Source organism: Diadema antillarum, unplaced genomic scaffold (genome assembly GCF_040938485.1).
Source record: "Diadema antillarum isolate AM-2024a unplaced genomic scaffold, OU_Dant_1.0 seq00000138_RagTag, whole genome shotgun sequence".
Taxonomy (NCBI): domain Eukaryota; kingdom Metazoa; phylum Echinodermata; class Echinoidea; order Diadematoida; family Diadematidae; genus Diadema; species Diadema antillarum.
This window is the reverse complement of record NW_027271215.1, coordinates 353,833-381,324: the sequence shown is the minus strand read 5'-3', so window position 1 is coordinate 381,324 and position 27,492 is coordinate 353,833. Positions and strand designations below refer to the sequence as shown.

Genomic DNA, 27,492 nt, shown 5'->3' with positions numbered 1-27,492 from the left:
AAAAAGCGCCATGGTGAATATCTTATCATGCATACACTGGTACAGGACATGTGAGATCAACTGTGTGAGATAGTTCAGCTCTCACTGAACTCTCACATGTTTTCACCTAGTCTGGTTTCCAGACCCTTTGCCAACTGGACTCCGCGGCGACGAAGTCGCCGCCCCGCGACGAAGTCGCCGCCTTTGCCGAAGGCAAAGGGTCTGGGCACATTCGCTTCAAGTGGGAGGAGCCTAAATTTACCCCCAGTGAGCGAGGGCGATCATTCTGTCATTACGTAATAAGGAAGAGGTCACGTTAGTGACCCCTGCATCCTCACCCAGAGGTCCCAAGGACACTCTCCATATACATTACATGCATGCATCCACTGTCCGTGGAGTATTTCCATGCACTGTTTACTGCATGGAAAGGTTTTCTGGTGCGATAATCCTGTTTCTGATAGGGCCTATTTAGTCACTATATCTACACTATGCACGGAGCTATACACCATGCCCAAGACACATGGCATCCAAAGAGCGAAAAATGAAGTCGAAAAAAGAAAGTGCAGCGGAGTATTGTGCAAATTTTTTTGTAAAAACTTTGTATGTAGAGATGAGTTGTGGGTGGGCGGCCCATGTGATATATAATGTATTATTCTATGTACATGTACTTTTTATGTTCGTGTTTGCTGATGAATACGTTCAGTTGAGACCCTTCTTTCTATAACTTAATAGCAGCCAGTGAATAAAAAAGAAACAGATGATTAGCAACGTGCTCTTCCGATCAGTTCTTGTCTTCATAATATCGTGTCCCTCTCGTGGAAACATTGCGGCAACTGACTAAACTTAAAAATATTCTACGATATTGTTTATTTCTTCATCTCACACATATGATAATCATCAAGATAATAACATCGGGATATGTATGAACCCACACAAGAAAAATGAAGTACACTTGCATGTATAGGTGAGCTGGGGTATTGTGGCCCCTCAAGATGTCTTCATACAACATCTTCTATCCCTTGAAATAGCCCGCTTGATAGCCGTACAAGGTCACTTCTTACCACTATATGCTCCAACATCCATTCATTTAGCAATTATAGCATCTATAGGGGGACCAGTTTTAAAAAGAATGCGCGATAAGAGCCATATCTATTCATTTCCAATTTATTTTTCATAAAGTCACTTGATGATAAAAACCTTGTCTGAAGTGGTTATGTATAATGAAACAAATAATTAATTAATTAAAAAAACTATTTCTTTGACAGAAGGCCATTATTTGAAGCATGATGCGCTTCGGGGCAATTATGCCCCCCCCCCCCCTTAAAAAGCCTTGTTTTGCTAAGAACATCCATGGGTATATATGCAAGAAAGAATACTAATTATTTAGTTTAAGTCGCAATTAACATGGTTCATTGCTGGCATATATCAAGTGGACGTATACAGTGCAATCATAATGAATTATCATTGCAGCTTGGTTTTAGATATTTTCAGCTGAAAGACTTCATTTCCCAAGGTCATCATGCAAAAAAAAAAAAATTAACGGCCAAACGTTACAAACAATAATAGACTCTGACTTACAGTTTTTGTATTCACATAATCTGATATGACAAGCTCTAGCATTTGATATAGATTTGTCCATGTAACTCATATATTTTTTCAGCTTATTGCACTAGATCTGTCACTTGTATATAGGAAAGTATCAGTTTTGTGGAATATTTTGCCTCAATTCAAATTCTCAAAAGATGCTCATGTACTTTTTTTTCATTGTTTTTCATATGCTCAGAGACCCGTCCATATTAGTTAATCATAATAAGCTTTCTATAAAAGAAACAGGAGCCAAGTTTATGACAAATGATATGTTTAGAGACAATTATCACCCCGTCGTAAGACTATTAATTGTTTTTTTTATTTCTATATATAAGAAGCAACGCAAGTTGGCTGCTTTTATTACCTCATTCAATGCAAAATGAAAATTGAGTGTAGATAAGTAGAGAACAGAAATAAGTTCGGTACTATATGGCACACCACAACCAATTATTAATTTTGGTCTCCATCCTGTAATTTTTGCTTTTTAATCCCTCGACGACAAACTTCTCCATTTCACCATATGCATGTCTTTAGTTGATATGTTCCTTGGACCTTATAGGATGTAAGCATGTAGGCCATATAGGTGGTATAACCAGGGAGGTGGGAAAACCGAGCACTTGTGTGACCTTTTGTAAATATTGATGTTGTTACATTCCTGATTCCGATAATTGAATGGTAAATGTGGCAAAGAATGGTTCATCCCGATGACGATGTTGGCTATAGAGTATATGGGAAAGGTGGGATACGGAGGAAGAAGAGGAAATATTTGTTTTCTATCAATAATGCAATCCAAAATTCCAACTGTATTCCAGCGCTCTTCCCTTAAATTTCATCGCGTAATATTCTATATAGTATCTTAACAATAACAACACCGCATTTCGCTGAAAAATAAAACATATTTTATTTTCGGAATTACGAATCCTATTTCATCACCAGATTGACGCGCCTTTGGAATAACGACCCTTCATTCATTTTGGGATAAACGAAACTTTGGAATAAAGAACCCAATTAAGTTTTTCGGAATAAGGAACATTATTCAATATCATCTGATGATATTGAATAATGTTCGTCATTCCGAAAAACATGATCTGATCAACAAACCTTCTGAAGAATTACGACTCTGCATTCATTTTGGGATTAATCATAAATTTTTGATTCACGAAACTTATTACATTTTAGCACTGACAAACTTTCAGAATAATGAACTTAATCATTCGCATTAGCGAACTTTGTTCGGAACGTAACGAATTGATACGTATGAAAGCATTGACAAAAATTTAAAGAATATAATATGTCCAATTCAGATACTTTTAGCTTGAATAAAATTTTTTTATATTTTTCCCGTGCACAGGTCATATTGAATCATAGCTCTTCTCCGAATATTAGCCTGCCTTATGCAATAATAATAGCTTGTCATCAACATATTTTACAGAGCATGTGGAAGCACTATGCTTTTCAGATGGAGAAATTGTGTGTGTTTTTGTAATGTATCTCATCGTTCTGACTCTTAAGTATGAGTTTAACGTTATACGAACAAATACAGCGGAAGGCGTTGTGCATCAATCAATATCGCCACAATCAAGTCTATTATACTTGCAGGGTTTTGTTGTTGTTGTTGTTGTTGTTGTTGTTTTGCTTTTTTAGAGGGCCTAGTCAATTTTTTCATCCACAAAGATGCCTGATTTTGAAACTCACAATTCCGGATACCTGATTTGGGAAACCTCTGTAGAGTTTTCATTATTCGTCGAAAATGATCATTGATATCATGAGAACAATAATTATATCTCTCTAAGATTTATAATGTTTGCTTTTTGTTAAGTGCTGTCTGGGGCAAATTATTTGTATAGGGCCCCATTTTCTCTCTCTCTTCTTTCGTTCTTTAAAACAACAACAACAACAACAATAATGTCTACATGAATTGTTAACTTGTTTCTCTCTGAAAAAACCCAAACCATCCCCCTCCCCCCCCCCAAAAAAAGCAACAAATTAAAATACTTCACTGTTGATGCTGTTCATTTGGATATTTGAGCACCAATTCGCACTTTGATGAATGTCGGAAAGATTTGGGACCTCAGATAATGTTCATTTACATTGAGCTGATGATTGCATTCCACGTCTATAGCACCTATAAAGGGACTGTACAGTATGGTTGAGGTGGGCATTCATCTTTTGAACATTCCTAAGTGAGATAATGAAAAGCCTCTTATGAAAATGAAAGAGCATGTAATTTTAAGAAGGATTCAATGTTTATTTGATGAAAATTGGTTTTCAAATGGCTGAGATATCAAAAAAAAGTGCTAATAATAAAAGGCGACGTGCCACAACTTTATTAGGATCTCTTTGTTTCACCTTGTTTTGGGTTATCTCGGCCATTTCAAAACCGATTTTCATCGAATAAACTTTTGATACCCCTTATAGAACTTAGAAGGTTTCTGAATATCTCGCAAAACGTTAAAAGCTATATCCTCACCACGACCTGAACTGTACACACCCTTTAAGATTAAATCATTGAAGTGAACTCATTATCACATATAGAAAAAAAATGTGTATCTGAAATTGCCAGTTTTTATCAAAATATGCATCCATTTTGTATTTTTTCATTGGTCAAAGATCCGTGAATTTTGTTTTATTTGTAGGATTCAGAGTAGTCAAATTAGACCGGTTTTTACATTCATACTCATAAGGCCTACTAAAAAAAAAAAAAGGTAAAAAAAAAAATGTTGCTGGTTTTCCTCAAGTCGAGCCTACAAAAGAAATCCATTAGACAACATAGTGGAAAGGAGAAAACGACCCAGATGGTTATGCATTAAAATACTGTGATTGAGATACTTTGTAAAGGAAGGAAGGGAAATGTGGTTCGCATTTACTGATTGTATTGCACTATAGGCCCTACATTAGTTGAAAAAAAAACCAGCACAAATGAAGAAACAACAAAAAAATCTTCCTTGGACACCTATTCCTCACTGAGCTTATAACATAAGTAACAAGGATATGTGATTTTTGATTTCGTCGATAGACACAATGACACAAAATGGTCTGCTTTAATTTTATTGGAAACATAGTTCACTTTACCATTGTGCGCATCTATAGTAGTAAACAGGAAAAAACGTAACAATCAAAAACATCGAAAACTTTTAGGAATACACATCATGGAGTACACACTGTCTACGATTGCCGATTCTTCCATCCGACCTTACTTTAGATCTTAGAAAAGTCCGAATGTTCGTGTGCAGAGAGGTAGAATATACGCCTCCCTGAATGTACCTGTATACCATCACCCTCATCCTGCATACTATACAGTATACAGCATCCATTGGTACACACACGCCGCAATGCCAACACACAGGTAGTAGGGAGAGTCCTCCCACCACCCGGCTCTGATAACACGCTGAGCAGGATAATTCGAATTTCGCGCTTCAGAGGACGGGAGCGCTGACAGATTTATGGATTCCGCCCAAAATCGGGCGGAATCCATTAACTCCAAGACGAATGCTTCCAGACCCTCTGCGCGAGAAAATCAACTTAAACTATACTAGTTTTCGACGTTGAGGGCGTCAATATCATGGATAGCGAAATAGTATGGGCAGAGGGTCTGGAAGCCAGACTAGTTTTCACCATACACCAGGCAGGCAAGGCACAAAGTTATTTCTCCAAGATTAGGTCCTATATAGTAGTCTCCATCATGACCACTCTCTTGTAGATTCGAGCCCTCCTGCCTCAATCTATCCCCAGCATACAACAAAAAACATTCAAATAGTGTTTTCATCCCCTGGAGAACTAAAATTGCTCACAAAAATATGTTAGTGGGACCAGAAAAAAACATGTCTTGGCGGATGTACGCAAGTTTCCCAAAAAATATGACAAGAGAACCAACAAGAGCGAACAATGAAGTGCTACATCAGACTAAAGAAAAACCCCCAACATCTGATCTACAGGTGAATTTCGTCAGCGTGCACTAGTCAGGATTTACACTTGACATTGCGTCGTAATTTGATTAAGACTAGAACAAAACAGTGGCTATTGTTAAACAGTTACATTGTCAAAACTCAACTTCTTCTTGGCCGATTTTCAAAATTTTTGTATCTATCGAGAGCTGAATTCTTAGACTAGCAGGTCCCAAGAGTATTATGCCATGTGAGCCTGCATAAAGAATGTAAAACCCTCATACACGTCCTTGTGAACACACACAAGTCAACTGGCCTGTCCATACTCCTAACGATAGAGGGCCAAATCACCGCGGCCCCGCGAGGATCGAACATCAAACAGCAGTGATAACGATCAGACTGACCTCGTTACGTAAGAGGTCGTTTACTTGTTCATTGGGGCACTGATCCCTTGTAATCCTGTGTTGAGTCTAGTGATAGGGAAAACCCTCAGGGCAGAGTGCCCACTCCTTTTTGTCTCACCTCCCTGTTTAGACTAACTTCCTGTGTCTTGCGTGTCTCGATCACTGACGAATAATGCTGCCACCACCATACGGAGAACTGGGACCCCGTTATAGATCTTCATCGAATCTCATTTCAGCACACCTCAATTCTCCATCTGTAGCAGATTAACACCAGCACCAGCACCAGCAATCATCATGGATTACACAGGTGAGTTGAAAGCTCACTGCAATCACATTCTAGCTCTTGTGCTTCTATAATCTACTATATTCCGGCATGACTGTGTTTGAAGCTCTTGGCTGGTTTGATCAGGACATGCACACTTCTACACACACGTGTACTGTAAATAAAAATCCCCTGCCGAGTATGTAAGGCGCAATGGCTAGGCTTCGTTTGTTTGCCGTTAGTAACTACATAGCTCACGAAGTCTCGGGAAGTTAACTCTGACAACTGTTGTACTGGAACAGTTTGTCCTACTCCACACTCAATGTCATTTCAAACGAGATATCAATCTCACATTCAAAGACACATTCTCGTGATCCAGGCAATAATTTCATTATAGGCTCTGCTCTGTTCCGATATAAATGATAGAATTGACATTTTTTTATCATGGACATTTGTCCATGAGACAAATCAACGTCGTGCACAACGTATGGCATAGTGTTGTGACAACAAATATTGTTCACTGCCTGTCCCAACTGTACATTGTATTTGTAATAACTTATGATGACACCTTTTTTCTTACGACAATAAGATTAGTTCACATCTAGAATATATAACACTAATTACGTTATTTTAGTTTAATCTCTACAGATTGGGTTAGGTTGTATTAAAGGTAAATGATGCTTGTATTCCCATCAAGCCTAGAACGGCATATAAAACGCTCCTAAATCTTGGATAATATCAGGTCAACCCAGAGACACTGCCCTCAGCACAACGCAACCAGCCCTGAGCTCCACCAAGTTTACTTGTATACAAAATGTATCAGCTCCCCAGTCACCTCGCCGGGATTTTCAACGGCACCTAACCTTTCCCCGAATACAACACTAGCTCACTTAATTTGTCGGCTCAGTATGCATCGCCAATATTAATAAAATAAACCAATTAACAATGCAGTCTCGAACTACTTAAAGCTCCTGAACATTGCCCGAATGCCTATACCAAAAATATAATCCTTGAAGAATGAACTCAAACGGTCACGAAGTCCAAACAACATTGTTACCTGTATGTATAGGTAATAGACTGTTAAAGACATTTAAACTCCTAGACCGTTTAGCTATCAAAAATACAACTCTTAACCTTATCGGTTATCTATCAATTTTACCATTTAGCATTCATTACAAATATTACAGCCATATCCGAATAACTCATTGGATACAAATTTCGTATGCAAATTGTACATAGCAGAGGTAAGAAACTTGTGTCGTAAATACTACACATTGTGATATCGTAGATCGAAATGGTAGAAAATAGATTTAGTTAGCTACTGATTGGATTGTTCTATATACACTAATGATTGGAATTAGCTATTTACATGGTACAAATGCTTGCTCTTACATTACTATTTACATTGCTGTGCAAGCTAAATAATAAATCACAAATATACAAGCTTATTATAATAAATGGAAGCTTATATAATAAATGGAACTTTAGTACGGTAATAAACTACGAGGTACTGTACAGTGTACAGTGACGTGCCCACACTATGTCACTGCCTCGCGCAATGTTATCATTGTGCAAACTGTCAATAATAAGATATGAAAAGATGTGCATCAGAATTCGTCTCAATAAACTCTGTTTACAGTACTATGACATGAGTATATTAAGTCTGAAATTATATGACTCAAATCTTGTGACTGATAAAGAGTTATGCATTGTATGTCCCAAAAATATTCCATATCAAGACATAAGAATAAATGGATCATGACAGAGTTCATGTACAACAAAGACAATATAAAACAATAAGTATCATATTATACTGCAACCAGAATAATTTAGCACAACTAGGACACTTTGCCCCTATATGTATAACTTCTGACAAGACAATATCTTGAGACAATTCGTCCCATGAGACAATCTGTCTCATCCCAGAAAATCAAGACATTCAATACTTGTATCTGATAAAAAGAGACAGTTCATAAAAGAATTTTGTCTATCTAGTGCAGCTAGGACACCTTGTCCTTAAAGGGAAGATAAACCCCAAGAGCAATGTGGATTGAGTGAAAACAGCAACATTAGTAGAACACATCAGTGAAAGTTTGAAGAAAATCGGACAATCGATGCAAAAGTTATGAATTTTTAAAGTTTTGGTGTTGGAACCGCTGGACGAGGAGACTACTAGAGGTTATGACGTATGAGTGGACAACAATACCAAGAAAATATAAAGAAAATTCTTCAAAAATCAATTTTTCATGAAAATTACAAATTCCATCAGCTTGATATTGACATATGTTAAGGGTAGCAATTATTCCCCCTGCTTTCTGAAAGAGGTTGGTCCATTGCTCTTTCATAATTCTAAAAATGTGAATTTTTGTTGAATTTCCTTTATATTTTCTTTGTATTGTATGAAAAAACATTTTTGACTTTTTTTTCATTCTTTCTTTAGCTTAAAATGGATAATTTTGGGTTTAAAATCGTTCACAAATTTGCTCAAGATGAAATTTGTGGAAAAAAAATTAACTTGAAAGAGCAAAAAACAAACCATTTTTTTTTTTTTTTTTTTGGCCTTTTATAGAGCTACAAAATTTGTATGTGTATGGGGCTTCTGGTCGCATTTACGTGTACAGTACTACCTCGCCATACGGTGGCGAGTCAAACTAACGGCTCTGGTACAAAATCATTATTGCATGATTACTAAGACATTATTATTACTTTCACTGCCATCTCTCAGTTACAGTCGAAAAAGAGGGGACATGATTGATGTGTACAAGTATCTACATGGACACTATTCACACAAAGATTGACATGTTCTCTCATAATAGTAATGGACGAACACATGGTCATTCCATGAAACTGGGAAGCGAAAACGGTTTGCAAGGTTAGATGTCAGAAAGTATTTCTTTGCTAACAGAGTTGTTGGTATGTGGAACTCTCTCCCAGAAGAAGTGGTCTCTGCTTGTTCCATAAATGCCTTTAAGAATAGGCTAGACAAGCACTGGAAAGATGTTGTGTTTGATTATGACTGATTATAGTCATTACATGTATGTGTATTGGTACATAATACATGCTCTTGGTCTCCAGTAGCTGTCAACTCCTGCCATAGGCCATTTTTGGTAATAACACAAATACGCAATAGAAGTTTAGCTGTTAATTGTTTTAGAAGGGTAACAGCGCTGGACAATTGCTTGATTGGAAAGAGAGCATCAAGAGAACTCTACCTGATCGATGAACAGGCTCTGTCCTACACCATCGTTCCGGAAAAGTAAAGTAAAGTAAGACATGAGAGTACTTTGGGGCGAGTAAGTCTCACAGTGTTAGTTATATGAAAGGTACTTTATCCTGAAACACAAACTACGACAAGGAAATTCAGGGAAACTTTTGAGGTACCAAAACTTTATATTATCTTTAGATAATGATTTTCAGCTGCATTATTTTAAAGATCTTTATAAATGCTAGTCATATGCATGTATAACAAGACACAGTTAAACATTTCCAATTTGAACCTTACAGCTCAACAACAACAACAAAAATGATGTTGATCAATGTTTGCCAATGTCTCTGACTCTGAGCAAAATGTGTACAGGTGTATTTTTGTACATGTACAGGTGTAAAAAGATGAGTGGCTATTCAAGTACATTTATGTGACCGTACATGTAGTTGATCATTATCTTTCGTTTAGTATGTCTTCTTTGCTCTGTAAGTACAGTATAAAGAATAAATGACTGTGTGGTATGTGTCTAGATATTCATGTTAGAAAATGCATTATGCAGGAATGTATTGAACATTTCCTTATACCTATTTTTGTGTTATTGTGTTAATAGTATGGTGTAGATCTTTCTGAGTCCAAAGTTACTAGTTTTAACCACTTTTGCACTTGAAAAATTATATTTATTGTTTTTTTGTTTTGTTTTTAAGATGATGAGCCTCCTTGGAAGCTTGGCAAAAGGAAAAAGCGATCTTTTCAAGGAATAGAAGACCCATCCACCGACGTGGCTTCAGAAGTCTACCATCAAAGACAGCATGCCAAAAGAAAAAAGACATCAGTACAAGAAATTGATGACCAATCCACTTCCATGGCTTCAAAAGTCCTCCGACAACAGCATGCCAGAAGGAAAAAGGCACCAGTTCAAGGAATAGATGACCCATCCACCTCCACTGCTTCAGAAGTGCACCTTCACCAAGAGGTATGAACTCACCATTTCTCCAATGTAAAATTTGTGTCCAATGTCTCCAAACTTAAGGGCAATGATGTTTTAATTTTGCAAATCCAAGCAGAATTGTGTAGTGAGAGTAGTTTTATTAGGGATGAGACATTCATTTTTGTTTTTATGCCTCCGCCACGAAGTGGCCGGAGGCATTATGTTCTTGGGTCGTCCGTCCGTCCCATTTTGTTTTTGTCAATATCTCAAGAACCGTGAGATGATTTGATATCAAACTTGGGATGAGGGTATATCCTGGGGGGATAATACTTTGGTCTGATTTTGGGGTCACGGGGTCAAAGGTCAAAGGTCACAGGTCATTTTGTGAAAATCCCTACGTACGTCCGTTTGCTTGTACCTACGTCCATCCCGTTTTGTTTCTGTCCGTATCTCCAGAAACATGTGATGGTTTGACATCAAACTTGGTAGGAAGGTATATCCTGAAGGGACAATACCTATTAAGTGAGATTTTGGGGTCACATGGTCAAAGGTCTTAGAGATCACTGGCTTTTGCAAAAATGTATCTCAGATTTGTACAGTTATTGTCCTCGCCGAACGAGTTCGGGGAGGGGACTATGAAACGGGTTCCGTACGTGTGTGTGTGTGTGCGTGTGTGTGTGTGTGTGTGTGTGCGTGTGTGTGTGCGCATGTGTGTCTGTGTGTATGTCCGTGTGTGCTCGAAAATGATTAAATGTGCTTCTTCTCTGTCATTTCTAGCATGATTTTGATTGAAATTGCTCTGTCTGATGAAGATAGGTGAGCGCTTCCTAACTTCTACACAGTCTGCATAAATCATTAATTATACAAATCAGTTTGGTGTTACAGTCCTGGCCTTTCAACTTGTCATTATTTGATTGCAATGCTTCATAACCTGTATAAAAATGCTGATAAGCAAAGGAATGTATCAACTATGGTTTTAACAGATTTTTCGAAAGCATTTGACTGAATGGATCACAAAATTCTGATTCATAAATTGGTACTTATGCAGGCCTCGAATTAACCGACGGCCACCGACGGCCATGGCCGTCGGTGCCCCTCTTGTTGGCCGCAATGCCTTTCTTTCCTTGATCAAAGTTACGGCCAAAAAAAGGGGGCCCTTTTTCTTGTGGCAGTGGTGCCCTTTTAGAATGAAAGTTATTATGTATGACGTATAATATGCCCTTTCTCAAAGTCTACTCAAATATCGTACCTTCAGTTCACTCGCGTCCCAATATATCTGATTCAAACTCAAAGCATCTTTCCGAGATACGAGACGATGTGTACGTACATGTGTCTACACCCGACCGGCTTTTACCGTCCCGACTGCCTCCGCAGCGCAGCGGCCATAGAGTTACTAGCTAGGTAGCGGCGGCGAACCGGAGCAAGTGGTCGCAAGCCATGCTAAAAAATGCCAGGCCTGTCGGATGGCTGCGAGCATTGCCATCTATCTCGCTCTGCATTCATGCCCGCCGGGCGCCCAACCCGCGCCGCATGCTCAAAGCAAAATGGCGCCTGAAGTGCTCCAAAGCGAGCGCGGCGTGTGCGTTGAGAACGTACGGTATTACAGAACCTACATCGTATTGCGTATGGCCTACTGCCTAACGTCTGCTGCGGAGAGATCTTATGCGTGCGTGCGCTGCTGGAGTGTAGCAGCACGGTCGATAGCATACAGCTCTATTTTTTTTTTATGAGTGAGATTTTCACGACTCAACGTCTCGGCGCGCACATGTGCTCGCGAGCAAGGGTGTGGGAGGGGTTAGTACGGAGCTTTTTAAATTTTTAGCTCTTAATGGTGCGATCAGGAGCAACTTAAGTGACTATTTTTTACTTATTTTGAAAGACAAAAGGGAAATACACCTTCAGTTGCAACTATCACTTTAATCCTTTGAGCTATGCTCATTGTTAATAGGTCCAAGTTGCAGATTTCACCCAATGCGTGAGAAAAATGGGTGCCATGCATGAGATCGTGAGATGGACCCTAAATGCTTGAGTCTCACGCAGAATGCGTGAGACTTGGTAGCTCTGCTCTGTGGGGCATTCACATCGCGTATAAACACCCAACATGCCCTTTCGAATGTGGCCTTGGTGCCCCTCTGACTGACCTAAGTGCCCTGGCCTCTTGGAAAAGTGCCCTTTTCTGTATGGCCTTGCCCCTCCAAAATCCTATTTCGAGGCCTGCTTATGAATGTGCGTCCATTTGTTATTTCATTAGTTATGGATTTTTTATATTGCAGACAACAGGTTGTTAAATCACACTTGGCAGTATCTCTGATGTTAGAGAATGCAATGCAGGGGTTCCGCAGGGAACAAAACTTGGACCGGTTTTGTTTTTGATTATGATAAATGATGCTTGCAAAGATTGCCCTTTTTCATTTTATGTAGATGTTGATGATTTGACTATTGTAGAGGCTAGGGATACAGAGGAATCAGCCATCTCAGATACAAAGAGAAATTAATGCACTGGCAAGTTGGTCATTGTTGAATAACATGAAACTTAATCCTCAGAAATGTGTTTTTATGACAATTGCTTTCATGAAGCAATCAATTCAGCAAAGTTTGTGTGTCAACGAATTTTAGGTGTGTATTTTCAGCAGAACCTCAAATGGGATGCACATGTTTCCGAAATGGTGAAAAGATGCAATAGGAGATTGTTTATGTTATGCAAATTGAAACATTTTAATTTATCAATAGTTGATCTCATTACAGTGTATACAGGATAATCAGACCAATTTTAGAATATTGTGCCCCACTTTTTCATTTGAGTCTCACAAAAAACACATACACAGATTCAAAACCGTGTATTGAAAATCATATTAAGTTGTAATCATGTTACGTGTACATATGATGTGGCCTTACAAGTGTGCAATTTATTATCTTTAAAAGAAAGGAGAAGGAAATTGTGCTTAGATTTTGCTCTGCAATTAGAAAAGCACCCCAATCATTCATTGTGGTTACCGGATCAAAGAGATGTTAAAATCAATTTAAGAAATGTTACAAAATATTCCCAATTGTATTGTAAAACTGATCGGTTTAGAAAAGTGCAATACCATATTTTATTGATATACTGAATAATTATTATTGTAGTGATTCTTAGTAGAGTTTTTTATTCTCAGTACTGTCTAATGTGTTGGTAAATTTATCTTTATAGTTATATTTATAGGAGTTTGCAGGATCGTGGGTAGGGAAGACAAATGACACATTTGATTAGGAAATTTTTATGTATTATGTGCATGCTAGGAAACCCCACCCTTGCCACACTGCACTCAAAGTAATTTTATTGTATCATAGGGCTGCGGTGGGTATACCCGGCTGTAAAGAGTGCAGATTTTTGTTTACAGAGCCCTGTAATGAGGCGATACATTGCATCTCCCTAGTTTTTGGGATGGTTGCTAGACATTCACATAATGTACAATAGGTGGGCCTGCATTTAAATGTGCACTTAGCACAGGTACATGTACATTGTATGGGCGTGTGTTGGGTGTGGTCTTGTGGGCGTGACATGCTTCTTGTGTGTGTGTGTGTGTGTGTGTGTGTGTGTGTGTTTTCCCTGTGTGTACATGTATCTTTTCTAAATGTGTGCGCGTGAAAGTATGTGTGGGTGTGTACATATGCCCCGTCACTGACCAGGGACGCTAACCTGGAAACATTAAACTGCACATTACTTGAATATGAGACCATTCTGAAGCAAAGAATTTTCACTCGACAATAGATATATAACATACTCTTAAATGAATCCCAAAAGGATGGCAACAATCATCCTCCAGCATTCCCACTGATTCCCACTGCAAGGAAAGGATGGCAAGTGTTACCAGTGCCGTCAACGCATACCCTGACCTTCCAAACACGATAGCATGGGGGGGGGGGGGGCATTTCATGAAGCGTTTTGTCTGACAAATTTGACAAATTTTTTCTCAGCCAATCAGATGCAAGGAATTTAATAGCTTATAACAGTTTGTCCAAAAAAAAAAAGATTTGACAAACCACTTCATGAAATGCCCCCTTGAACAACCTGCCATTGATGCGCCTGAAATCCCACAAGCCTAAATTTTCCTCCCGTAACTTGAAAGCTTTGACCCCAAAACAGGTTGGTGCAGATGCTGGTCTGATGTCATCTCTGCAGGATGCCACCCAAGTTACCTACAACACTGTCTCTGGCCTGGCAACAAAGCCATAGGGCTTCAACGAGTGGTGATTAAGCAAGTCTTCATGTCTTCATCCTGTTTCTATGGCAAATAATCGCCCTCTGACACCTGAGGAAGCGCTGAACATCACCAGATGTGGTTGCAATTAAAACAATTGCAGGACTCATGCCGTCAATCCCTCGTTTGAGGCGAGACCCCACTTCCACGAAGCTGATGGGGTGCTATACCTCGCTAAAGATTTTTCGTTTGGGAGTTGGGAGTCGAAGTATTTGTCCATTGCAAATTAACTTTCTGCTTAGGCGTGACAAACCTGGAGGCCAAGCCAGGGTTTAATGACTCCAGCAGCTGTCGTATAAAGAGCATGATAAGGATATCTGCCTGTGGCAGACCATTCAAAGTGAACTCAATTTTCTCTATCATTTCTAAAGTTTTCAATTTTATATTCTATTGAGAAATTCTATGGTCATCCATTTTAAATTTCGAACGAAAAAAATTGACCCGTAAATAACGAAAATACAGGAATAAGAAGGAGAGCATTGCCAGTTTGCCGGTGCTGACAATGTGTAATGCACACGTACACACACGTACACACACATGCACCATGGAGCTACATAGCCCATGCCAAAACCAAAACAATCTCCTCCTCTCACGGTGCCCCCCCCCCCCCCCCCCTGTGGCGCTGTGGCGATGACTGATGCTTAGATTAGGCCAGGGTCAAGAAACAGGTGTTTTATATCTTTGATTTTGAAGTCATTGATTACCAAGATATACACTGGCATTATTTACGGGGGTGAAGCCTCTTCAAACAAGAGATTTGCGTCATGTAATATGCATCTTTAGCCTGAGAATTCTGCAAATTTGGGGCTGATGTAGCCTGCTGCTAAACATACAATTAAAGGGTTCTTTAAAGACAATAAAAATGACAATTTTAATTTGAAGACAAGACTGAATGAGATCATGATGTCAAAGTGTATGTTATCAACACCTGGGAACTGTGAGAGAACTGAAAGAGGTACAGTCAACTTCGGATACCTCGCATTCGTCGGGACTGAAGAAAATAGTTCGAGGTACGCGAAATTCGAGGTACGATGTCGAATTTTCTTCGACTTTTGCGACGTTTATCGATGTTCAACATGGCATATCTGTTATAGTGCCTACCGATTGTTTGCATGCTTGTCAATTGGAATTGAATCGACTTTTATATGAATGAATTGAATGAAAATCAGAATTGAAATCAAAATATCAGAAATGAAGATTTTGGTGGCCCTATCGTGCCACCAAAAAAAGTTGGATGTTTGCCTTTACTTTTGAAAATGAACAGCGGTAACAATCGGCTCCGTAAGATACTAAAATAAATGTCGGATGTTTGCTCATACTTTTGGAAATGAAAAACGATAAGACTCAGCTCCGTATGGTGCTAAAACTAATGTTAGATATTTGATTTTGCATTCGGAAATGAATAAGGATAACATTCGGCTCCAGAAGACGCTGCAATATATGTCGAATATTTGCTTTGACGTACGGAAATGAAAAACAATATTCAGCTCCGTACGATGGTTAGATAAGTGTCGGATGTTTCCTTATATTTTCGAAAGGAAATAGCAATAACATTTGGCTCCGGAAGATGCTAAAATAAATGTCCGATGATCGCTTTTATGTTCGGAAGTTGCAGTAATATTCTGCTCCATACACGATGCTAAAATAACCGTCTGATGTTTGCTTTTAAATTTCGAAATGAATAACAGTAACATTCAGCTGCATTCAATGGTAAAATTAATGTTTGATGTTTGCTTTGACGTTCGGAAATGAATAACAATAACATTCAACTCCTTATGATGATAAAATAAATGCTGGGTGTTTGCTTTTACGTTTGAAAGTAAATGGCAATAACATTCAGCTCCGGAAGATGCTAAAATACATCTCGAATGATTGATTTTACGTTTGGCATGTTTGGAAGTGAATAGCAGTAACATTCTGCCCCATATGATGCTAAAAAAATATTGGATATTTGCTATAACATTTCGAAATAAATAACAGTAACATTCAGCTACGTTTGATGGTAAAATAAACGACTGATGTCAGCTTCGACGTTCAAAAATGAAAAACAGTAACATTCGGCTCCGTACGATGATAAAAAAAATTGTCAGAATGATTCATTTCACTTTCGGAAGTGGACAGCAGTAACATTCGGCTCCGCACAATGATAAAATAAATGTTGTATGTGTGAAATGAATAACGGTAATATTTTGCTTCGTACGATTCAAAAATAAATGACAGATTGTTGCTTTTACATTTGGAAATTATTAAAGGTATTAATCCGCTCAGATATAGATGCTGAAACAAATAGCGGATGTTTGCTTTCACGTTTTGAAATGGATAAGGATAGCATTCAGCTCCGTAAGATGCTAAAATGAATGTCGGTTGTTTGCTTTTACATTTCAAGATGATTAACGGTAATATTCGGCTCCGCAAGGTGCTAACAAACTAATAATGTTGGATGATTGCTTTTACAATAAGAAATGAATAACGGTAACTTTCGGCTCTTTACAATGCTAAGACAAATGTCGGATGCTAACAAATGTCGGCAAATGCTCCCACGTTTTTCATTTAATTTCATTTCTAATGTTTTTCTCCATTTTTTTTTTGTGTGTCGCCAGATTTTAATTTCGAGTAAATTCGACCACCAAAAAATAATAATCAGTGATACTGGTGGCCCGATAAAAGTTAGTGTGGGGCCCTGTCTATTCTATTCTTTATTATCCTCGGCCTATACTTCCACATCATATTCCACAATATTTTCATAATCGCATTGCTGAAAAAAAAAAATCAGTGCTTGCGTTTTCGGGGAATAAATGAAACATACTTCATGAAAGGCAAAAAAAAAGTTTTAAAAAAAGGCACTACGCAGGAGATTGATGTTTGGACAGTGGACCGTGATTAATGCCAAAGATATAACTGTCAACACCCACGCAGGTGCGCCACGACAGTTAGGAAATCTACGCGCACGGTATGACTATCATGATCAAGAATTAAAACACAGTGGTTAAAGAAAAGAAGATGATGGGGCAGAGCGTAGTGCTATCGTAAGCACTCCATTGGCAAGGGTGCTACAATGTATGTGCATACCGTGTACGTATGTAGGTAGGTGTTGGGGATTTTTCTTGTCAGCTGTGTACTGGGTATTCTTTGGGCGTGCGATTGTTCTGGCCGGGAATATTTACAGTCGAGTGTGAAAAGATTTGTGACAGGTCTTCTTCGCTGTCCACGCGCGCTTAATCGGAGATGCTGAGTGATGTTTGCAATTTCGATTCGAGCTACATGCTGGGAAAAACAATAAGTTAATTAAGATCGGGACAGTAGATTTTACTTCGAGGTAACCGAACTTCAAGTTATTTTCTTTGAGCTACGCGAATTTTAATACACGGAAACTCCATAGGAACAATCGGGACTTTCATTTTGCCCCCGAGGTAAGTGATATTCGGTTTATCCGACGTCGAGGTATCCGAAAATGACTGTATCTCACATGCATTGCTCCTTGGTTGATGTTTAATAAACAATTTGTACGGTATTGCGTTTGGACAGTTTCGTTTATGCCTTCAACAGTTTTTGTTGTTGTTTTAATTCAAGAAGAAAATCAGGTTTGCTCGATGATATCAAGGTGGCACTCCAAAATTATATCATATCAAAAGTGATGGAGGTATATGATCCATTTCGAACTCGCCTCGGACTGCTCCCTCCCCCCCCCCCCCCCCACTCCTTGCTGGAAAAAAAAAAATCTACAATGCAAAGGGTTTTTAGTTGTGTCATTAATGTCCGATGTGTTTTTGTCTGCAACCATGTATCTCTGCACTTACTGTATAGGATTTTTCTGTACTTTGTTAATATGGTTTTAGGGGAATGCATATTAGAAGCTTTGCTTTCTAGCTTCCCCTCCATTTTCAACATTTTGATAAATACCATGTATCTATGCTCCTTAATATATTGTGTTAGTATTACATTTTTATATTCAACCTACATGTAGAATATGATGGTATATTGATTCCTTGCGAGACGTTTAGTGAACTTACATTGTTGAGACTTTTGTTGAGACAAAATGAAATATATAAGAAATTGTGTTCAACATCGTAAGGTTTATGAATATGTAGGCCCCCTATATATTGTAAGTGACACCCAACATATTGCACATGCAACACTTTATGATAGCGTAGGTACGGGACTGGAAATACAGGAAATTTGTTCTATATTTCAATGCATATGTTTTGCCATTCATATAGTAGATAAGCATAGGAATGGTGGCCATTTTGAACAAAAAATGAGCTTTGAATGCTAAATGAACCTACATGAGATGAAAATTCGCTTGGAAATGCAGATGGAGTAACTCTAGGAACAGAGTTTGTGTACAAAGTTTGGTGGAATAATTGGTCATATAATGCACATTATTGTGTTTATTATCACGGCCGAATTAGCATATCTGGCGGCCATTTTGGATTTTTGCATTTTGCCGAAAATGCTCAAGGTTACGCGAGTGGCATCAATCGGATTTGGAATCAGCACCCTCGAATTGACAAGAAACCATCAAAAAACATTGTATATATCAAAAAACAAGGTTGGGTCCCTTCTAGTCTGGCTTCCAGACCCTCTGCCCATACTATTTCGCTATCCATGATATTGACGCCCTCAACGTCGAAAACTAGTATAGTTTAAGTTGATTTTCTCGCGCAGAGGGTCTGGAAGCATTCGTCTTGGAGTTAATGGATTCCGCCCGATTTTGGGCGGAATCCATAAATCTGTCAGCGCTCCCGTCCTCTGAAGCGCGAAATTCGAATTATCCTGCTCAGCGTGTTATCAGAGCCGGGTGGTGGGAGGACTCTCCCTACTACCTGTGTGTTGGCATTGCGGCGTGTGTGTACCAATGGTGTGGATGGTGTATACTGTAGTATGCAGGATGAGGGTGATGGTATACAGGTACATTCAGGGAGGCGTATACCTCTCTGCACACGAACATTCGGACTTTTCTAAGATCTAAAGTAAGGTCGGATGGAAGAATCGGCAATCGTAGACAGTGTGTACTCCATGATGTGTATTCCTAAAAGTTTTCGATGTTTTTGATTGTTACTCACGTTTTTTCCTGTTTACTACTACAGATTCGCACAATGGTCAAGTGAACTATGTTTCCAATAAAATTAAAGCAGACCATTTTGTGTCATTGTGTCTATCGACGAAATCAAAAATCACATATCCTTGTTACTTATGTTATAAGCTCAATGAGGAATAGGTGTCCAAGGAAGATTTTTTTTTTTTGTTTCTTCATTTGTGCTGGGGGTTTTTTTCAACTAATGTAGGGCCTATAGTGCAATACAATCAGTAAATGCGAACCACATTTCCCTTCCTTCCTTTACAAAGTATCTCAATCACAGTATTTTAATGCATAACCATCTGGGTCGTTTTCTCGTTTCCACTATGTTGTCTAATGGATTTCTTTTGTAGGCTCGACTTGGGGAAAACCAGCAACATTTTTTTTTACCTTTTTTTTTTTTTAGTAGGCCTTTATGAGTATGAATGTAAAAACCGGTCTAATTTGACTACTAGTATACTGAATCCTTCAAATAAAGCAAAATTCACGGATCTTTGACCAATGAAAAAATACAAAATGGATGCATATTTTGATAGAAACTGGCAATTTCAGATACACATTTTTTTTCTATATGTGATATTGAGTTCACTTCAATGATTTAATCTTAAAGGGTGTGTACAGTTCAGGTCGTGGTGAGGATATAGCTTTTAACGTTTTGCGAGATATTCAGAAACCTTCTAAGTTCTATAAGGGGTATCAAAAGTTTATTCGATGAAAATCGGTTTTGAAATGGCCGAGATAACCAAAAACAAGGTGAAACAAAGAGATCCTAATAAAGTTGTGGCATGTCGCCTTTTATTATTAGCACTTTTTTTGATATCTCAGCCATTTGAAAACCAATTTTCATCAAATAAACATTGAATCCTTCTTAAAATGACATGCTCTTTCATATTTCATAAGAGGCTTTTCATTATCTCGCTTAGGAATGTTCAAAAGATGAATGCCCACCTCAACCAGTACTGTACAGTCCCTTTATAGGTGCTATAGACGTGGAATGCAATCATCAGCTCAATGTAAATGAACATTATCTGAGGTCCCAAATCTTTCCGACATTCATCAAAGTGCGAATTGGTGCTCAAATATCCAAATAAACAGCATCAACAGTGAAGTATTTTAATTTGTTGCTTTTTTTTTTGGGGGGGGGGGGGGAAGGGGGGATGTATTGGGTTTCTTCAGAGAGAAACAAGTTAACAATTCATGTATACATTATTGTTGTTGTTGTTGTTGTTTTAAAGAACGAAAGAAGAGAAAGAGAAAATGGGGCCCTATAGGGCCTACAAATAATTTGCCCCAGACAGCACTTAACAAAAAGCAAGCATTATAAATCTTAGAGAGATATAATTACTGTTCTCATGATATCAATGATCATTTTCGACGAATAATGAAAACTCTAAAGAGGTTTCCCAAATCAGGTATCCGGAATTGTGAGTTTCAAAATCAGGCATCTTTGTGGATGAAAAAATTGACTAGGCCCTCTAAAAAAACAAAACAACAACAACAACAACAACAACAAAACCCTGCAAGTATAATAGACTTGATTGTGGCGATATTGATTGATGCACAACGCCTTCCGCTGTATTTGTTCGTATAACGTTAAACTCATACTTAAGAGTCAGAACGATGAGATACATTACAAAAACACACAATTTCTCCATCTGAAAAGCATAGTGCTTCCACATGCTCTGTAAAATATGTTGATGACAAGCTATTATTATTGCATAAGGCAGGCTAATATTCTGAGAAAAGCTATGATTCAATATGACCTGTGCACGGGAAAAATATAAAAAAATTTTATTCAAGCTAAAAGTATCTGAGTTGGACATATTATATTCTTTAAATTTTTGTCAATGCTTTCATACGTATAATTCTCATTGTTATAATTCGTTACGTTCCGAACAAAGTTCGCTAATGCGAATGATTAAGTTCATTATTCCGAAAGTTTGTCAGTGCTAAAATGTAATAAGTTTCGTGAATCAAAAATTTATGATTAATCCCAAAATGAATGCAGAGTCGTAATTCTTCAGAAGGTTTGTTGATCAGATCATGTTTTTCGGAATGACGAACATTATTCAATATCATCAGATGATATTGAATAATGTTCCTTATTCCGAAAAACTTAATTGGGTTCTTTATTCCAAAGTTTCGTTCATCCCAAAATGAATGAAGGGTCGTTATTCCAAAGGCGCGTCAATCTGGTGATGAAATAGGATTCGTAATTCCGAAAATAAAATATGTTTTATTTTTCAGCGAAATGCGGTGTTGTTATTGTTAAGATACTATATAGAATATTACGCAATGAAATTTAAGGGAAGAGCGCTGGAATACAATTGGAATTTTGGACTGCATTATTGATAGAAAACGAATATTTCCTCTTCTTCCTCCGTATTCCACCTTTCCCATATACTCTATAGCCAACATCGTCATCGGGATGAACCATTCTTTGCCACATTCACCATTCAATTATCGGAATCAGGAATGTAACACCATCAATATTTACAAAAGGTCACACAAGTGCTCGGTTTTCCCACCTCCCTGGTTATACCACCTATATGGCCTACATGCTTACATCCTATAAGGTCCAAGGAGCATATTAATATCAACTAAAGACATGCATATGGTGAAATGGAGAAGTTTGTCGTCGAGGGATTAAAAAGCAAAAATTGTGACAGGATGGAGACCAAAATTAATAATTGGTTGTGGTGTGCCATATAGTACCGAACTTATTTCTGTTCTCTACTTATCTACACTCAATTTTCATTTTGCATTGAATGAGGTAATAAAAGCAGCCAACTTGCGTTGCTTCTTATATATAGAAATAAAAAAAAACCAATTAATAGTCTTATGATGGGGTGATAATTGTCTCTAAACATATCATTTGTCATAAACTTGGCTCCTGTTTCTTTTATAGAAAGTTTATTATGATTAACTAATATGGACGGGTCTCTGAGCATATGAAAAACAATGAAAAAAAGTACATGAGCATCTTTTGAGAATTTGAATTGAGGCAAAATATTCCACAAAACTGATACTTCCTTATATATGGATATACAAGTGATAAATCTGCAATAAGCTGAAAAAATATATGAGTTACATGGACAAATCTATATCAAATGCTAGAGCTTGTCATATCTTAATTATGTGAATACAAAAACTGTAAGTCAGAGTCTATTATTGTTTGTAACGTTTGGCCGTTAATTTTTTTTTGCATGATGACCTTGGGAAATGAAGTCTTTCAGCTGAAAATATCCAAAACCAAGCTGCAATGATAATTCATTATGATTGCACTGTATACGTCCACTTGATATATGCCAGCAATGAACCATGTTAATTGCGACTTAAACTAAATAATTAGTATTCTTTCTTGCATATATACCCATGGATGTTCTTAGCAAAACAAGGCTTTTTAAGGGGGGGGGGGGGGGGGGGCATAATTGCCCCGAAGCGCATCATGCTTCAAACAATGGCCTTCTGTCAAAGAAATAGTTTTTTGATTATTTGTTTCATTATACATAACCAAGCGCTTCAGACAAGGTTTTTATCATCAAGTGACTTTATGAAAAATAAATTGGAAATGAATAGATGTGGCTCTTATCGCGCGTTCTTTTAAAAACTGGTCCCCCTATAGATGCTATAATTGCTAAATGAATGGATGTTGGAGCATATAGTGGTAAGAAGTGACCTTGTACGGCTATCAAGCGGGCTATTTCAAGGGATAGAAGATGGTGTATGAAGACATCTTATATTGAGGGGCCACAATACCCCAGCTCACCTATACATGCAAGTGTACTTCATTTTTCTTGTGTGGGTTCATACATATCCCGATGTTATTATCTTGGTGATTATCATATGTGTGAGATGAAGAAATAAACAATATCGTAGAATATTTTTAAGTTTAGTCAGTTGCCGCAATGTTTCCACGAGAGGGACACGATATTATGAAGACAAGAACTGATCGGAAGAGCACGTTGCTAATCATCTGTTTCTTTTTTATTCACTAGCTGAAAGAAGGGTCTCAACTGAACGTATTCATCAGCAAACACGAACATAAAAAGTACATGTACATAGAATAATACATTATATATCACATGGGCCGGCCACCCACAACTCATCTCCACATACAAAGTTTTTACAAAAAATTTTGCACAATACTCCGCTGCACTTTCTTTTTTCGATTTCATTTTTCGCTCTTTGGATGCCATGTGTCTTGGGCATGGTGTATTGACAGTAGCTCCGTGCATAGTGTGGATATAGTGACTAAATAGGCCCTATCAGAAACAGGATTATCGCACCAGATAACCTTTCCATGCAGTAAACAGTGCATGGAAATACTCCACGGACAGTGGATGCATGCATGTAATGTATATGGAGAGTGTCCTTGGGACCTCTGGGTGAGGATGCAGGGGTCACTAACGTGACCTCTTCCTTATTACGTAATGACAGAATGATCGCCCTCGCTCACTGGGGGTAAATTTAGGCTCCTCCCACTTGAAGCGAATGTGCCCAGACCCTTTGCCTTTGGCAAAGGCGGCGACTTCGTCGCGGGGCGGCGACTTCGTCGCCGCGGAGTCCAGTTGACAAAGGGTCTGGAAACCAGACTAGGTCCCTTCTAGCCTGGACTTTGTATACTTGTCCATTGCAAATTAACTTTCTGCTCAGGCATGACAAACCTGGAGGCCAAGCCAGGGTTTAATGACTGCAGCAGCTGTCGTATTACGTAAGAGCATGATAAGGATATCTGCCTGTGGTAGACCATTCAAAGTGAACTCAATTTTCTCTATCCTTTCTAAAGTTTTCAATTTTATATTCTATTGAGAAATTCTATGGTCATCCATTTTACATTTCGAACGAAAAAAATTGACCCGTAAATAACGAAAATACAGGAATAAGAAGGAGAGCATTGCCAGTTTGCCGGTGCTGACAAAGTGTAATCAAGGAGGTATGATACCTCCTTGGTGTAATGCATGCGTACACGTACACAGATACATCGACCACCAGTCTGCATACGCTGAATGTCTACACTCACACACACACACGTACACACACACACACACACACACACGGACCATGGAGCTACTGTACATAGCCCATGCCAAAGCCAAAACAATGTCCTCCTCTCGCGGTGCCCCCCCCCCCCCCCCCCCCCCCTGGCGCTGTGGCGATGACTGACGCTTAGATTAGGCCAGGGTCAAGAAACAGGTGTTTTATATCTTTGGTTTTGAAGTCATTGATTGCCAAGATATACACTGGCATTATTTACGGGTGTGTAGCCTCTTCGAACGAGAGATTTGCGTCATGTTGATAATGGGGTAACATCACAATACATGTAGAAAACTCCATGTACATACCTGTACGTACACTGTATATTAAAGCCTCCCTCTCGGCACATTTTCAAAATGGTTATAGGGGGGGGGGGGATGGCTCTGAGGGTCTCATTTGTACACTTTATTTTTTCTGTACTTGATGGTACATTGACTTAATACATGATAACTAATAACCACATGTTGATAGTCAGGTTAAAGGGGTGATCAATATTTACTTTTGTGTTCAAGGTTGAAGGTAATTGATGTACATGTACATGGAACATGTACGTACATGTACCGTATTGTATCTCATTTGTATGGGAAATTCAATTATAGTGTCCAGACATTACCACTTCGTCCCACATGATTCCACATGTATGTTAGCAAACTTTGGTAATGACGTATGATCCAAAAGTTCTGCTGTGATGTTCACATACAGTAGGTACATACATGTGCATGTATGCTGAAATATCCCAAATTAACTCAGAACTTTTCAAATTTTCACTCAAAGTCTCTGCTGCATTTTTAAAGTAATTGTCATAATAAACAATGCATACTGTACATGTACTTGACATTTTGTTTTAATAACTCATTTGCATACAGCTGTACATGTACATGCATTGTGTACAATGTACAAATCTTTGTGTGCATTAACGGTCAACCTGCCATGGCCCTGTTCTACATTATTATTATTATTATTATTATTATTATTATTATTTTTGTTACTAACATTTATAATGCGTGTTTCCCATAAGGCCCAAAGTGCTTACAACAGATTGAACTGTTATAAATACATGTAGTGTACATAATAAACATACAACAATGTATGACAACTGAAAATTATTGAAAAGATACTGTATGTCTTCAATGTCCTTGAAACTGACCATACTGTGCTCACTGGACCATATCTCTTCATGCATGAATGATCAAAGTTTCTAACTACAATGTGTATGCAAATCAAAGACTATTGATCTGGTATAAATGCATTGTACTAAATCTGTTCACCACTTGTATGATTCAGTAATAATCTGCAGTTGTAATGTTATTCAATTTGCCAGAGTGTACAAAAAGCAAGAGGGGTTTGAATAATTCTGCATGCAATTGTACATGTGTACACTTACAATGTACATGTATACATGTTCATGTAAATTTTTGTAATTTCTACATGACATTTACATACTGTATATTTTTGAAATGACAGGTTCTACATGCAGAAAACCAACCTGAGGTGGGAGGAAAAGATGAGCACCTTGTGTATCGATCGAGCCCTTATATTTGCGGAGAGATCTACATGGTAAGTGTTGTGTAAGAATTCATTGATGTTATTAATTTGAGTCAAAATATTGCAAATTATGCGTTGTAAACATGGTTTTCCACAACTTTTAACATGTAACACTGATAGTAGTGGTGTAACCTGAACTTGTAATGGTATGGATTAACCTGCCAGTATGCTGCCATGAATGGGTGTGAGCCGCGACGGGCTTCCTTCCCAACCCACATTACCATCTGGCATCAAAAGATGATTGAAAAATCTCTAAAGATATCAAAACGTCATATTAAAGAAAATAATCACTCTCGTAGTCTCATTTGCACTAAACCTCAGACAAGTTTGTAAGAAACGTGTGGTAAAACTTTGTCAAAACTTTTTGCTCTGCATTCCATGAACTCCTAAGCACCCCACGTCTCGACCTACATGTAGCCCCTGGACACTCCTGCGTGAGCGGGCTGTCACATTAACTTACTGCCTTCGGTATTTGCAATGCCAAACCTGCAGTGTGCTTTCCGATGTTGAACATTTTTTCTATTCAATTAATTTAACTTTAACCTCACTCTAAACTATTACTTTCTTTAGACAATTGTCCATACATGTTAATGGTGAAGTGAGTGAAAAATTTCCTTTGAATTTTGAACTTCACCGTAATGCCTGTCTGATGGCATGGAGACTGCCATTTTTATGCCTCCGCCACGAAGTGGTGCCGGAGGCATTATGTTTTCGTCCGTCCGTCCGTCCGTCCGTCCGTCCTTCCGTCCGTCCGTCTTTCCGTCCGTCCGTAATGAATTTTGTGGACAAGGTAACTATCAAAAGCTGTTGAGGTATCCTAATGAAACTTGGCATGTATGTGTATTAGGGGGTGAAGTTGTGCCTATCAACTTTTGGGTGCATGTGCTCAAGGTCAAAGGTCAAAAGGTCAAGGTCAAATACATAAAATTTCACTATTTCCACCATATCTATGCAATGCCTGAAGATATTTTCTTGAAACTTAGTGTATACATGTATTACCCAATTTAGATTCTCTGGTGAAAGTTTGGGTCGTGAGGTCAAAGGTCAAAGGTCAAAAGGTCGAGTAAAAGTATTAAAACTTCTTTTTTTTTCTGTAAATTGGAAAATTGTTCAAGGTATCTTCCTGGAACATAGTATATATACATGTACTGACCGGCAGTGATTATCTAGAGAATGTAAGGTTCATGGCGTCAAAGGTCAGGGGTCAAAGGTCAAGTGCAACACTTCAAAATTTTACTATTTCCCTCATGTTCATGCAATGCCAGCAGGATTAGTATTTTTATGCCTCCGCCACGAAGTGGTGGCGGAGGCATTATGTTTTCGGGTTGTCCGTCCGTCCGTCCGTC

At 38.3% G+C, this 27,492-nt stretch overlaps 1 protein-coding gene across 1 annotated transcript in view; it reads left to right on the top strand.

Moving 5' to 3' along the window:
* Positions 1-6,075: 6,075 nt before the first annotated feature.
* Positions 6,076-27,492, top strand: part of LOC139727645 (uncharacterized) — a 33,686-nt gene continuing 12,269 nt past the window's right edge. Inside the window, exons 1-3 of the mRNA XM_071638625.1 lie at positions 6,076-6,161; positions 10,026-10,294; positions 26,066-26,158. Coding sequence (XP_071494726.1) covers positions 6,149-6,161; positions 10,026-10,294; positions 26,066-26,158 — 375 coding nt within the window. The 5' untranslated portion in view covers positions 6,076-6,148. The remainder of the gene's footprint in view (positions 6,162-10,025; positions 10,295-26,065; positions 26,159-27,492) is intronic.